Source organism: Carcharhinus amblyrhynchos, chromosome 7 (assembly GCF_965287045.1).
Source record: "Carcharhinus amblyrhynchos chromosome 7, sCarAmb.v2.hapA, whole genome shotgun sequence".
Taxonomy (NCBI): Eukaryota; Metazoa; Chordata; class Chondrichthyes; order Carcharhiniformes; family Carcharhinidae; genus Carcharhinus; species Carcharhinus amblyrhynchos.
Genome location: NC_137330.1, coordinates 10,730,253 through 10,743,251, shown reverse-complemented (window position 1 = coordinate 10,743,251; position 12,999 = coordinate 10,730,253). Strand labels below are relative to the sequence as shown.

At 45.0% G+C, this 12,999-nt stretch overlaps 1 protein-coding gene across 2 annotated transcripts in view; it reads left to right on the top strand.

The window, feature by feature from the left end:
* dst (dystonin) overlaps positions 1-12,999 on the top strand; it is a 614,201-nt gene that overhangs the window by 156,698 nt on the left and 444,504 nt on the right. Inside the window, exons 4-5 of one of the 2 annotated variants that reach the window (XM_080191940.1) lie at positions 5,236-5,325; positions 6,107-6,202. In XM_080191940.1, coding sequence (XP_080048066.1) covers positions 5,236-5,325; positions 6,107-6,202 — 186 coding nt within the window. The remainder of the gene's footprint in view (positions 1-5,235; positions 5,326-6,106; positions 6,203-12,999) is intronic. The other variant, XM_080191941.1, reaches the window with a different exon arrangement.

Here is a 12,999-nt window from a genome sequence, read left to right as displayed (position 1 = left end):
TAGGTTGATTGGCCATGCTGAGAAATTGCCCCTTAGTGTCCAGGGATGTGTAGGTTAGAGAGATTAGTGGGTGTAATATGTAGGGATATGAGGGTAGGATCTGGGTGGGATTGTGTTTGGTGCAGACTTGGAGGCGAAGGGCCTCTTTCTGCACTGTCTTTCTGCACTATGATTTCTATGAACACCCTGAGGTTTTGAAAGGTGCCATGTTAATGCAAATCTTGTGAATGTTACTTCTATCCTGCCACGCTGGGCTTGAATGCAGTGCAGCACTCGTATTTACCGATGACTTTCTCTTTAAACTCCTCATTCCTGCACTCAACTTCTAAAACTAAGCGGTAAAATGCAGGACGGTAGCTATATTCCCCTTTAGAACTCGACCAAAACTAAAATACAAGCGACACTAACATTTCCACAATGTAGGTGTTATCACTGAAACAGAAGCTCTTGCTGTTGAGTTAGGAAATTAGACACTCAAAACGCTACTCCTGAAACTGAGCAAAAAGATCCAGTGCGATAACCAAGGGAGAGCTCAATGAGTTGAGAGGCCACATTTCCTAATAAGATGTTAAATCAAGGCTCTGACTGTCTATCCAGATCTTGTGATGCTATTTCAGAGGGTAAGGGAGTTGTCTCATTGCTCTGGCTTCCTCCAACTAACACCACTACGATCAGATTAACATATGGCTCTCTCTTGTGCTGTACGGTTCAGTAAAGCCAATTGTTGCTTCTTGCATTGACTGTCCTGGGCGGGCACTGGTTTTGAATTACAGGAGGCCATTCAGCTCCTCGTGCCTATCCTGTTGTTTGACTACATCATGGCTGCTCTCTTTGCTCACCTACATTCCATAAGCCTTATTAATTACGTCTGTGAATTTGTACAAATTGGTTATGACAATTGATTATAACTGTCCACCAATGGGACATTGGTGAAAAAAAAGAGACACACCGTTGAACCTTTTTGCCTTGCACTCATCAGGACAGATGCAAGAATACCAAATTTCAAAGTGAACAACAATTTATAATGCTTGGGAAAAGGGGGTGCTGATTAGTTGGCTCTGGCCAAGTTGTTTCATGTCGAATGCACCAAGGAGCGATTTTACTCGTGCTTAATTCATAAAGGTGCAATATGGAGATATGCCATTTGCCTGCAGAGATCCCAATGTATGTAGCTTCTAGCAAGTGTAAATTAGTTACATTGCCAGCTTACCTGATGATCTTAAATTGGTTACTTGTGTAATTCTTGGCGCACACAGGATTGTTCAGCAAATGTTGCCCCATCACAGAATCGTATCTAACATTAGGCATTATATTCTGAGCATTGCAATGTTCCCTTTGAAATTTGCTGTTCTTGAGTCTGTCATGATGTGCACTCATTTGACTGTATAACCTCACACTAATTAGACCATAGACCATAAGATATAGGAGCAGAATTAGGCCATTCAGCCGTTGAATTGCGGAGCAGATTCAATCATTGCTGATAAGTTTCTCAATCTCATTCTGCCCACCTTTCCCCGAATCCTTTGATCTTCTTACCAATTGTTCAGCATTCTGCACCAATGGTGGTGTCTTTGGGGGAAATGAGGATTGGTCCACATGACATTGTATGCTAACTGACCTTGCTCTGTCAGTGCCACTCCAAAAGTCCCCTTATTAGAGTAAGTGATTGTAGCTGCTACTGTACAACTCCTGGGGAGATCTGGAGTTGCCACCTACTCAATTACAGCTGCATGGGGGTAGTAGCAGTTTCGGCTGTACTAAATGCACAAGGTAAGGAGGAATAGAACACTGAGTAGATTGCAGGAGAGGATGGCACAGTGGTTAGCACTGCTGCCTCACAGTGCCAGAGACCTGGGTTCGATTCCTGGCCTGGGTAACTGTCTGTGTGGAGTCTGCACGTTCTCTCCATGTCTGCGTGGGTTTCCTCCCATAGTCCGAAAGACATGCCGATTAGGTGCATTGGCCGTGCTAAATTCTCCCTCAGTGTACCCAAACAGGCACCGGAATGTGGAAACTAGGGGATTTTCACACTAACTTCATTGCAGTGTTAATGTAAGCCTACTTGTGACATTAATAAACTAAAGTAAATAAGTGGGAGAAAGATTGTTGGCAATAATGAGGAAAGTGAGAAATGGATAGAAACATTGGAGCATAGGAATTAGGAGCAGAAGTAGGAAAACCTTCAAAGCTGCTCCGCTATTCAATCAGATCATGGCTGATCTACCTCGTCTCAAATCCAGCTCCCCATCTGTCCACTATATCTCCTTTATCTCTTTATATCTATCTCAAACTCCACTTAGAGAAATGGATGACAATCGAGAAAGGAGAAGCAATGGTGAAATAAGGGGAACAATGGCAGTGAATGGCAGAAGTTAATGACAAGGCAGGGAATGACCAGGTTAGGAAATAGAAATAAGGAAGAACCCACAGAAAGGGTGAATATGAAGGTGAGTTGGATAAAATGTCTTTGTTATTAATCATTCTGAAACTCTGCTGTTCTTGGCTAAGAATGCAGGAATGTGTCTTGTATTTTTTGTTTTGATTTGATTTATTATTGTCACATGTATTGGCATACAGTGAAAAGTATTGTTTCTTGTGTGCTGTGCTGACAAAGCATACAGTTCATAGAGAAGGACAGGAGAGTGTGCAGAATGTAGTGTTCCAGTCATAGCTAAGGTGTAAGAGAAAGATCATCCTAGGCAAGATAAATCCATTCAAAAGTCTGATGACAGCAGGGAAGAAGCTGTTCTTGAGTCGGTTGGAACGTGACCTCAGACTTTTGTTTATTTTTTCTGATGGAGGAAGTTGGAAGAGAGAATGTCCAGATTGCGCGGTGTCCTTGATCATGCTGGCTGCTTTTCCGAGGCAGTGGAAAATAACGTGGTATAATATGCGGGAGTGGACGTTGAATTGTGAGAAAATGAGGACGGGGACCGAAACTTTAGATGGCTGAGAGAGACCGTGAAGAAACAGTGAGGTTTGGTGATGGAGTGCAGACAGCAGGGCTGAGGCACATGATTCCACATACTCCAAAGCTATTGTCAAAGAAACCATCTAATTGCTTTGAGTTAAAATAAATTATTTTCAAATTACCTATGAGTATAGTCATTGTTAAATTATGCATTCACGTCCGTTTCAGTGGTTGGACGACGTATCTTGGAGTGTTGTATTAATCTGCCAAGTTCACACTGAGTAGAAAGATTGAGAATCGTTGAGTCAATCCATTGTGAATTAATTGGTTATTCTGTGCAGAGTAGCTGTGCATTCATTAATAACTCATGTCATGAATACATAACTAAGGCTGAAATATTGACCACCAGAATCGGTAACAATTTTTGTAAGGCCTATGTAATCTGTAATTTTTAGCATTTTTCCACGTACCCCCTCGCCTGCAACTACACTTTTCAAGTTACCATTGATCCATCTGGTTAGAGATAACGGGTCTTTCAAAGAATCAGGTTGAATAAGAACTCTTCAAGTGGTTATGATTTTGCTGGGACCTCTTTGGTGGGTGAATGGAAGTATGAACAGAATAACAAATGTGTCTGTATTTACTGCTGCTCTTATTCAGTAACTTGTTCACCGTATCTGCATTTTACAAAGGGTATATCAAATCTTAGACATTCAAAATGGTTATGCCTTTGATAAAGAATGATTCCTTTATAATATGCATTGTTAATTTCAACAATCAGACAGGATTTTCAGATTTCCATTTTAGGTTCTGACTGAATATTCTTTTGACTTGATATATTATTGTCACATGTATTGGGATGCAGTGAAAAGTATTGTTTCCTGCACATGAGACAGATAAAGCATACCTTTCATAAAATTAATTTAAAGTTTGTTTATTCGTCGTAAGTAGGCTTACATTAACACTACAGTAAAGTTACTGCGAAATCCCCCTAGTTGCCACACTCTGGTGCCTGTTCGGGTACACTGAGGGAGAATTTAGCATGGCCAATGCACCTAACCAGAACATCTTTCAGACTGTGGGAGGAAACGGGAACATCCGGAGGAAATCCACGCAGACACGGGGAGAATGTGCAGACTTCACACAGATAGTGACCCGAGCCAGGAATCAAACCCAGGTTCCTGGTGCTGTGAGGCAGCAGTGCTGACCACTGTGCACATTACTGCCCAAATGGGAGAAGGAAAGGAAAGGATGCAGAATGTAATGTTACAGTCATAGCTGGGAAGGATGTAGAGAAAGATCAACTTAATATGAGGTGGGTCCATTCAAAAGTCTGATGACAGCAGGGAAGAAACTGTTCTTGAGTTGGTGGGTGTGTGATATAAGACTTTGTTTCTTTCTCCCAACGGAAGAAGGCGTAAGAGAGAATATCCAGGGTGTTTGGGTTTCCTTGATTATGCTGGCTGCTTTTTCGAGGCAGCGGGAAGTGTCGACAGAGTCGATGGATGGGAGGCTGGTTTGCCTGATGGACTGGGCTACATTCACGACCCTTTTATAGTTTCTTGCGGTCTTGGTCAGAGCTGTGTCACAATAGATTTGATGTATGTGAATAAATGGGTCATGCTTAGCACTGGTTTAATATTGGCACAAACTGTCAGGTGCCATATTTCTGAACTGGGTTAAAACCCAGACCATATGTTGTTTGCATCGAGTCACATTAGATCTGCTACCAGGGAAACTCTGTCATTAAAAATATCAACATGTTCATTTAAAAAAAAATCATTTTCCAAATGTGAGTATTATTGGCAAGGTCAGCATTTATCACCCATCCCTAATTACCCTTTTTTTAAAAAGATTTATTTATTAGTGTCACAAGTAGGTTTACATTAACACTGCAATGAAGTTACATGAAAATCCCCTAGTCCCCACACACCGGTGCCTGTTAGAGTACACTGAGGGAGAATTTAGCACAGCCAATGCACCTAACCAGCATGTATGTCGGACTGTGTGAGGAGAACATGTAGACTCTACACAGACAGTGACCCAGGCCAGGTATCGAACCCAGGTTCCTGGCACTTTGAGGCAGCAGTGCTAACCACTGGGCTGTCCGTGAGATCATGGCGGTGAGCTGCTTTCTTGAATCGCTGCAGTCCATCAGGTAGAGGTGCTCCCAGTGTATCAGGTAATGGAGTTGACTCAGTGTCGATAAAGAGGGATGAACTGTTTTGTCCCAGAGACTGATGAACCTGGTGTATCATCCTTGGTAAGAGTTGGAAGTGACCCGGTTGATCACTGTTCGTTACAATTCTGCTCCTTCTCTGCAGGTACGGAAACATGTCAACGACCTGTATGAAGATTTACGAGATGGACACAACTTGATTTCTCTGCTGGAAGCTCTGTCTGGGGACACTCTGGTAAGTCCAGTTTAACCTTTAGTGGGTCAGCAGGAACTGCTCTCTGAATGTGTTTCACACTTCGCTGTGTTTAATTTTCTTTCACACAAAAACTGCTGAATAGCTTTTGTAAGTTTTGAATTTATTTCCACTCTTAATTCTGTATAAACGCCCCGATTCCCTATTCAAATTGTGCCCATCGGGAAACGTTTACGGTTTCCATTGCAAATTCCCACCGGTTATCTGGGAATTAAACCTTTTTTAGATTATTTGCAGAAGGAATGTTAAAAGTAAATAAATGTAGATAGAAGAATCTCGCACAGTTCAGCCTTGGAAAGGGAGTCTTGGACGTGGCGTTTTATTATTGGGAGGTGGGTGTTGCTGGCAAGGCCAGCATTTATTGCCCACCCGAGTTGCCCAAGTGGTGGCGATGGGCTGCTTTTGGACTGGTGTCATCCATAAAGTGCTCCCAAGGTGTTGCCGGGGATTCTGATCCAGTGGCGATGGTGGGAACGGGTGGTTTATATTTCCAAGTTGGGATGGTGTGTGTCTTGGCGGGGGGAACTGGGCGGTGAAGGTGTTGCCGTAAGCCTGGTGCCGACATTCTTCGTTAAAGAGTGAGAATGCCGAGGAGCTTTTCGGTCTCTTCTGTACATGCCTTACTTCCTTTTTCCTTTTATTTGCTTTTCTCTGTTTTTACGTTTTCCTTGTGTTTTTCATTTCATTCAACTTTTTTCTTCACATCTCGTCTGTGCTGTGCCTATTGTCCTTCTTTTCCTGTACCTCCTGTCTGGTCCAATAGCCAAGGGAGCGAGATATTCTGAAGACATTGCGGTTGGTGAGTGCAGCAGAAGCATGCGCGTGTGACCCGCATGAGGATGGTGATGGTGATAAGGGGGTAGGTTGTTCGATTAGCCCCCAGTAACTCTACTAATGTTTCTCATTGATTGGTGAAGAGATTGTGTAACAAATGCAGACTAAAAACAATATTCTCACAAAGCGCACTAATTTTCAGGTAGAGACAATGCAGTCAGGGGCGCACTTTCTTGCCACGGGTGTCAATTTTAGCATCATCCATGTTGACGCCACACAATGGTATTTTTAACTGGAATTCTCCTGCAAAATTCGGTTCACGTTTGACCACAAACTGTTAGCTTGCAATAGGCTGCACATTCGACTTACCAGCTACTTCAGAGCTCATCGAGCTGTTTTTTCCTTTGTGTGTCAAAAGTAGGCTTACGTTTAACACTGCAATGAAGTTACTGTGAAAATCCCTGAGTCGCCACACCCCGGTGCCTGTTTGGGTACACTGAAGGAGAATTTAGCACTGCCAATGCACCTAGCCGGCACGTCTTTCGGATTGCGGGAGGAAATCGGAGCAGCCGGAGGAAACCCTTGCAGACACGAGGAGAACGTGCAGGCTACACACACGGACAGTGACCCAAGCCGGGAATCGAACCCAGGTCCCTGGCGCTGTGAGGCAGCAGTGCTAACCGCTGTGCCCCTGTGCTGCTCCACAGAGTGGAAGCAAGTTATCCTTGATCCCAAGGAACTGTGGAAGAAGGGAATTTTCCTTGCCTCCTCCAAAATAGGGAAAAGTAATATGAAACCCATATTTTTATCGGGGGGGTGGTAAATTCCTTTTGACTCAATTTGTTGGTTGAAATCTGCCTTATTTTTCCCATATCTGTACATGTTTCCAAGGTAAAAAGTCTGACAACACCAGGTTTTAGTCCAACCGATTTATTTGATAATAGTTTAGAGATTACTGTCTGTGCTTTATATGCTCTGTCTGAGGCCAGAACTCTCCATTCACCTGACGAAGGGGCTAACCCCGAAAGCTTGTGAGTCTATTACCAAATAAATCAGTTGGACTAAAACCTGGTGTTGCCAGACTTTTTACTGTGTTTACGCCAGTCCAACGCCGGCATACCCACATCATGTTTCCAAGGAGCAGCCTTTGAAGAAAGGATGTAGGGCGGAATATATAGTACATTAGCATCAGTTTCAGATGAGGTTACCAAAAGTGAAGTTAGAATTCAGGAGGTTGGAGGGGGGGGGGCGGGCGAGGATCACTGGGAGTTGGTAGTGGATTCTAAGTATTTTGTCATCGAGGCAACGAAATCTGTCAAATTTTATTGGTGGCGCTCAATTACAATTGGTACCGTTTGCTGCAGTAGTTAACCTGGGGATTTTCAAGGGAGTTCTTCTGATTCTCTGCTGTAACAAGAGATAAGCTGCAATCCTGGAAAAATAGTGGGAGGATCCCTCGTGTTAAAGTCTATCCATTGATTTGAGAGGGTTAGAGGGGTGAGGGAGTGGGGCTGGGGGAAAGGAATGAGGAGCTGCCACTTTGTTCTGGAGCGTCGGGAGAAGGTTTGATTGCCTCATATTTAGAACTTGCTTGCCAATTGAGTTGGCTGCCGCAGGCACCTTTTTGTAACTGTGGGGTGGCACAGTGGTTAGCCCTGATGCCTCACAGTGCCAGGGGACCTGCGCTCAATTCTCGCCTCGGGTCACTGGCTGCGTGGAGTCTGCACGTTCTCCCCATGTCTGCATGGGTTTCCTCCGGGTGCTCCGGTTTCCTCCCACCGCACAAAGATGTGTGGGTTAGGTGGATTGGCCGCGCTAAATTGCCCCTTAGTGTCAGGGAGATTAGCGGGGTACATTTGAAGGGTTACGGGGATAGGGTCAAGGTGGGATTGTGGCTGGTGCAGGCTCAATGGGCCGAACGACCACCTTCTACACTGTAAGGGTCTATATAACGGATATTCCTTGCCTGCGTCACTGGTGGGCTGTTTGGTTTAATTTTATTTCCATAATAGTAAGACTGTAATTCGTCACAATCTGGTATCGTTAATGCATATCATTGCTGGAGTTGTCAACACTCTCTGGGCGTTCTCTGAAGTGCCCAGGAATTGATGGCTAATGTCCTGGCCTCTGTCAGGAGAAACCCAGGAATAAAATCAAAGCAAATTGTTCATTTTGCCTGTTCTTTGTTTTTAACTAATAAGTGAAGTGTCTGTTGTAGAGGTGGGAGGAAGGCTGTTTACCTGGTTGGAGGTGGAAGGTCATGTGATTGAAATCAGCAGAAATGAGTTGACATCACTAATTGGCTTCCCTGTAACCAGGCACTCCAAGCTGATGATGTGGAGATGCTGGCGTTGGACTGGGGTAAACACCACAGTAAGAAGTCTCACAACACCAGGTTAAAGTCCAACCACACCTGACAGAGGAACAGCGTTTCCGAAAGCTTGTGGGTTTACTGTCATATAAACTGGTTGGACTTTAACCTGGTGTTGTGAGACCTCTTGCTGTGTTTACCCAAGGCGATGGCAAGGGAATGGGTGAAGATAGGTTTCAGGTAGGCTCACTGATTATTATAGAATTTTAAGTTTCCTACAGCAGAAGCAGGCCATTCGATCCATCAAGTCTGCACCAACTCTCTGACACACCATCTTACCCCAAGCCCATGTTATCCTCGTAACCCATGCATTTATCCCTCTAGTCTCCCTAACCTACACATCTCGGTACACTAAGGGGCAATTTAGCATGGCCAATCCACCTAACCTGCACATCTTTGGAGTGTGGGAGGAAACCCATGCAGACACGGGCACAATGTGCAAACTCCACACACACAGTGACCCAAGCTGGGCATTGAACCCAAGTCCCTGGTGCTGCGAGGCAGCAGTGTTAACCACTGTGCCACCACTGCCTGTTCCTGATTAAATTGTCTTAAAACCAAGATAATTGCCCATGAGTTGGATAAAAGTTACAGGTCAGCTGTGCATACAAAGCTGATCCTCATGCCTCTAGCCGTCAACATCAGGGGTTAGTATGTTTAGAGGCAGTGAGCGGGAATTTACGACCTCACTCAAGCTGTGACTGGAAAATCCCATCAGAGGTCAGTGGACCTTCCCATTGTCCGCCCCTCGCCTGCTCCGATTCCCGTAGCAGGCTGGGTGGGTCATGCAGTAACATGCACACTACGTTAGTGTTGGAGCAGAAACAACAGCTTGCATTTAAATTACACCCTTTCTATCAACGGAAAAAAATCTGAGTCACAAGCCAAATATAGACATGGATCAAAAAAAACAGGACAACCAAAGACTTGGTCAAAGAAATGAATTTGTTGAGGGACATTGAAAGTGAAAAGGGTGGTGGTGAGTTGGAGGAATTTAAAGAGGGGATACTGCACTCGCAGCGCTCGGGACCTGGGTTCATTTCCCAGCTTGGGTTGCTGTCTGTGTGGAGTCTGCACGTTCTCCCTGTGTCTGCAAGGGTTTCCTCCGGGTGCTCCGGTTTCCTCCCACAGTCCGAAAGATGTGCTTATTAGGTGGATTGGTCATGCTAAATTCTCCTTTGGTGTACCCGAACTGGCGCCGAAGTGTGGTGACTAAGGGATTTTCACAGTAACTTCATTGCAGTGTTAATGTAAGCCTACTTGTGGCGCTAACAAATAAACTTTAAAAACTTTACAGTACAAGACCCTGGCATGGTTGTGAATGGAGGGGAGGATGCACAAGATACTTGTGTCAGAAGAATAACGGGATGGCATAGTGGTGAATAGTTAACGAGTGAACCTTTCCTCATTTGATTCAACTCTTAGCAACCTGATTGTAGAAAGATAATCCACCCAGAACGGCTTCTCATCTTGTTGCCGGAATGTTTCACGTGGGCTCCCCCAAAAGATCTAATCTTGGGACATCCTCCCCTCCTCTTTCTTTCCGACATAGTGTCCCTTAGGAACATCATCTGAAAATGAGATGCCAAATTCCATATGTATGCTGGCAACACCACTTGGCTTAACCCCCCCCCCACTGCCTCTGTGTCATCAGAGATAGTGGAGGGGTTCAGGCAAGTGGTGGCACAGCGGTTAGCACTGCTGCCTCACAGTGCCAGGGACCCAGGCTTGATTCTCGGCTTGGTTCACTGTCATAGAATCATAGAATCCCTACAGTGCAGAAGGAGGCCATTTGGCGCATCGAGTCTGCACTGACAACAATCCCACCTAGATCCTATCCCCTTAACCCACATATTTACATTGCTAATCCCTCTAGTCTATGCATCCCAGGACACTAAGGGGCAATTTAGTATGACCAATGCACCTAACCCGCACACCTTTGGACTGCAGAAGGAAACCGGAGCACCTGGAGGAAACCCACGCAGATATGGGGAGGGCATGCAAACTCCGTGCAGGCAGTGACCCAAGCCGAGAATTTATCTGTGCGGAGTCTGCCCATGCTCCCCGTGTCTGCGCGCGTTGCTCTGGTTTCCTCCCACAGTCCGAAAGGTGTGCTGGTTAGGTGCATTGGCCATGTTAAATTCTCTGTCAATGCACCCGAAGGGGCACTGGAGTGTGATAAGTAGGGGATTTTCACAGTAACGTCACTGCAGGGTTAATGTAAGCCTACTTGTGACTAATTTTTAAAAAAAAACCTCTTGTCCATCTCCCAGTCCTGGTTCAGCCAGAATGCCTTCCAACTCGGTATTGGGAAGATGAGAAACTATTGTCTTCAGTCTCCTGTTCCCTAGTCACTAACCATTCATCCCAGTGGTCATTGTCCAAAGCTGAACCCGGACTGTTTTTTTGCAATTCACCATCCTATTTGACCCTCTGATGACTTCTGACTCCATTTCTCCACTCGCTGCAAGAACCACCTGCTTCCCCTCCCACCTTGCTTCAGCTCACCTGCTGCTGAAATTCTCCATCCGTGGCTTTGTTTCTTCCAGACTCTACAATTCCAGTGCTGTCCTGGTCAGCCTGACTCCACACACTCAAACTCTGCTGCCTGCATTCTAACTTCCAACAAGACCTGTTCGCCCGTGACCCCTGCGCTCACTGATTCTTGATTCAACACCAACACAATTTTAAAATTCTTCAAGAACCATAGAATCCTTACGGTGCAGGAGGAGGCCATGTGGCCCATCAAGTCCACACTAGCTCTCCGAAAGAGCATCTTAGAGATGGACCAAACCCCATCCCCAAAGAGATCGAATCTCACCAACCTTTACAGATACACGATAGAAAGCATTCTTTCTGGACGTATCTCAGCTTGATGTGGTTCTGGTTCTGTTCAAGACCACAAGAAACTACAAAGGGTCATGAATGAAATCCATTCCATCATTCAAACCAGCCTCCCATTCATTGACTCTGCCTGCATTTCTTTCCCGCTGCCTCAGAAAAGCAGCCAGCATAATTAAGGACCCAGTGCCCCCCACCCCGACACACCCTCTTCCACCTTCTTTGGGAAAAAGATACAAAGGTCTGAGGCCACATACCGACTGACTCGAGAACCGCTTCTTCCCTGCTGCCATGAGACTTTTGAATGGACGTACCTCACACTGAGTTGATCTTTCTCTACACCTTAACTATGACTTTAACATTATATTCTGCACTCTCTCCTTTTCCTTCTCTATGAACGGTAGGCTTTGTCTGTGTAGCATGCGAGAAACAATACCTTTCACTGTATACTAATATACGTGACAATAATAAATCAAGTCAAAACCTCATAGCCACGTGCATTTACCACGACTAATTCGCCGAACCCGCATGGTTTTGGACTGTGGGACGAAACCCATGCAGACACTGGGAGGACACGCAGACCCCACACAGACATTGGCCTGAGGCTGGGAATTGAACCTGGGTCCCTGACACTGAGGCAGCAGGGCTAACCACTGTGCCTGTCTGTTGCCCTTTGACCTCCTAGACACGGCTAACGTTTCCTTTGCCCTAATGTTGACGATCGTGACTTGAGTTGCCTAAGTGTTGGATTTCATCAACCACCATGCACCCCCTCCAACCCCTGAGCGCTCTCTATCTCTCTCTTCCTTTTTAAGTCACTTCTAAAACCTACCTCTTAGAGAAATTATGTAGTTTCTCTTATCCTAATTTTTTTTTGTGGTCCAGTATTGTAATTTTCTGTTTTAGCACCTTTGGGATATTTTCACCATTGATGGTGCTGTATAAATACAAGTTATTGTCCTCCATTGCATTCCAATTTTTAAAAGATTGCATGATCTCTCTTCACAAACTTGCAGAAAGGCATCATCTCAGACTTTTAGTGGCAAGAACTTTGGATGTTTCTCCCTGAGATGAGTAAATTGGAAACATAATCTCTTCTGTTTCCCTCTTGCTGGACGAATCACAAGCTGATATGGAGAACTTTCCCTCTTTAAGTTCGTAATTTAACAAAAATATCCATTCGTGCAAACATCTCCCACTGATGACAGTGACTTTGCATTTGCAGTTGATCGCTTTATGATCATTTATTATCCTTTTGAATATTAAATATAAAAAAAAATCGCATTCTGAAGAACTGTTTTCAAAACAAACCTATGGCAGAGTTGGCCAAGTGTCCGTACTAGAAGAATCATAGAATCCTACAGTGCAGAAGGAGTCCATTCGGCCCATTGAGTCTGCACCGACCACCATCCCACCCATGCCCTATCCCTGTAACCCCATGTATTCACTCTGCTAATTCCCCTGATGCAAAGGGAGAATTTAGCGTGGCCAATCCACCAAACATCTTTTGGACTGTGGGAGGAAACCGGAGCACCAGAGGAAACCCACACAGAAATGGAGAGAACGTGCAAACTCTGCACAAGCCGGGAATCGAACCTGAGCCTCTGACGCTGTGAGGCAGCAGTGCTAACCACTCTGCCACCATGCTGCCCACTAGTTTTATTTATTTA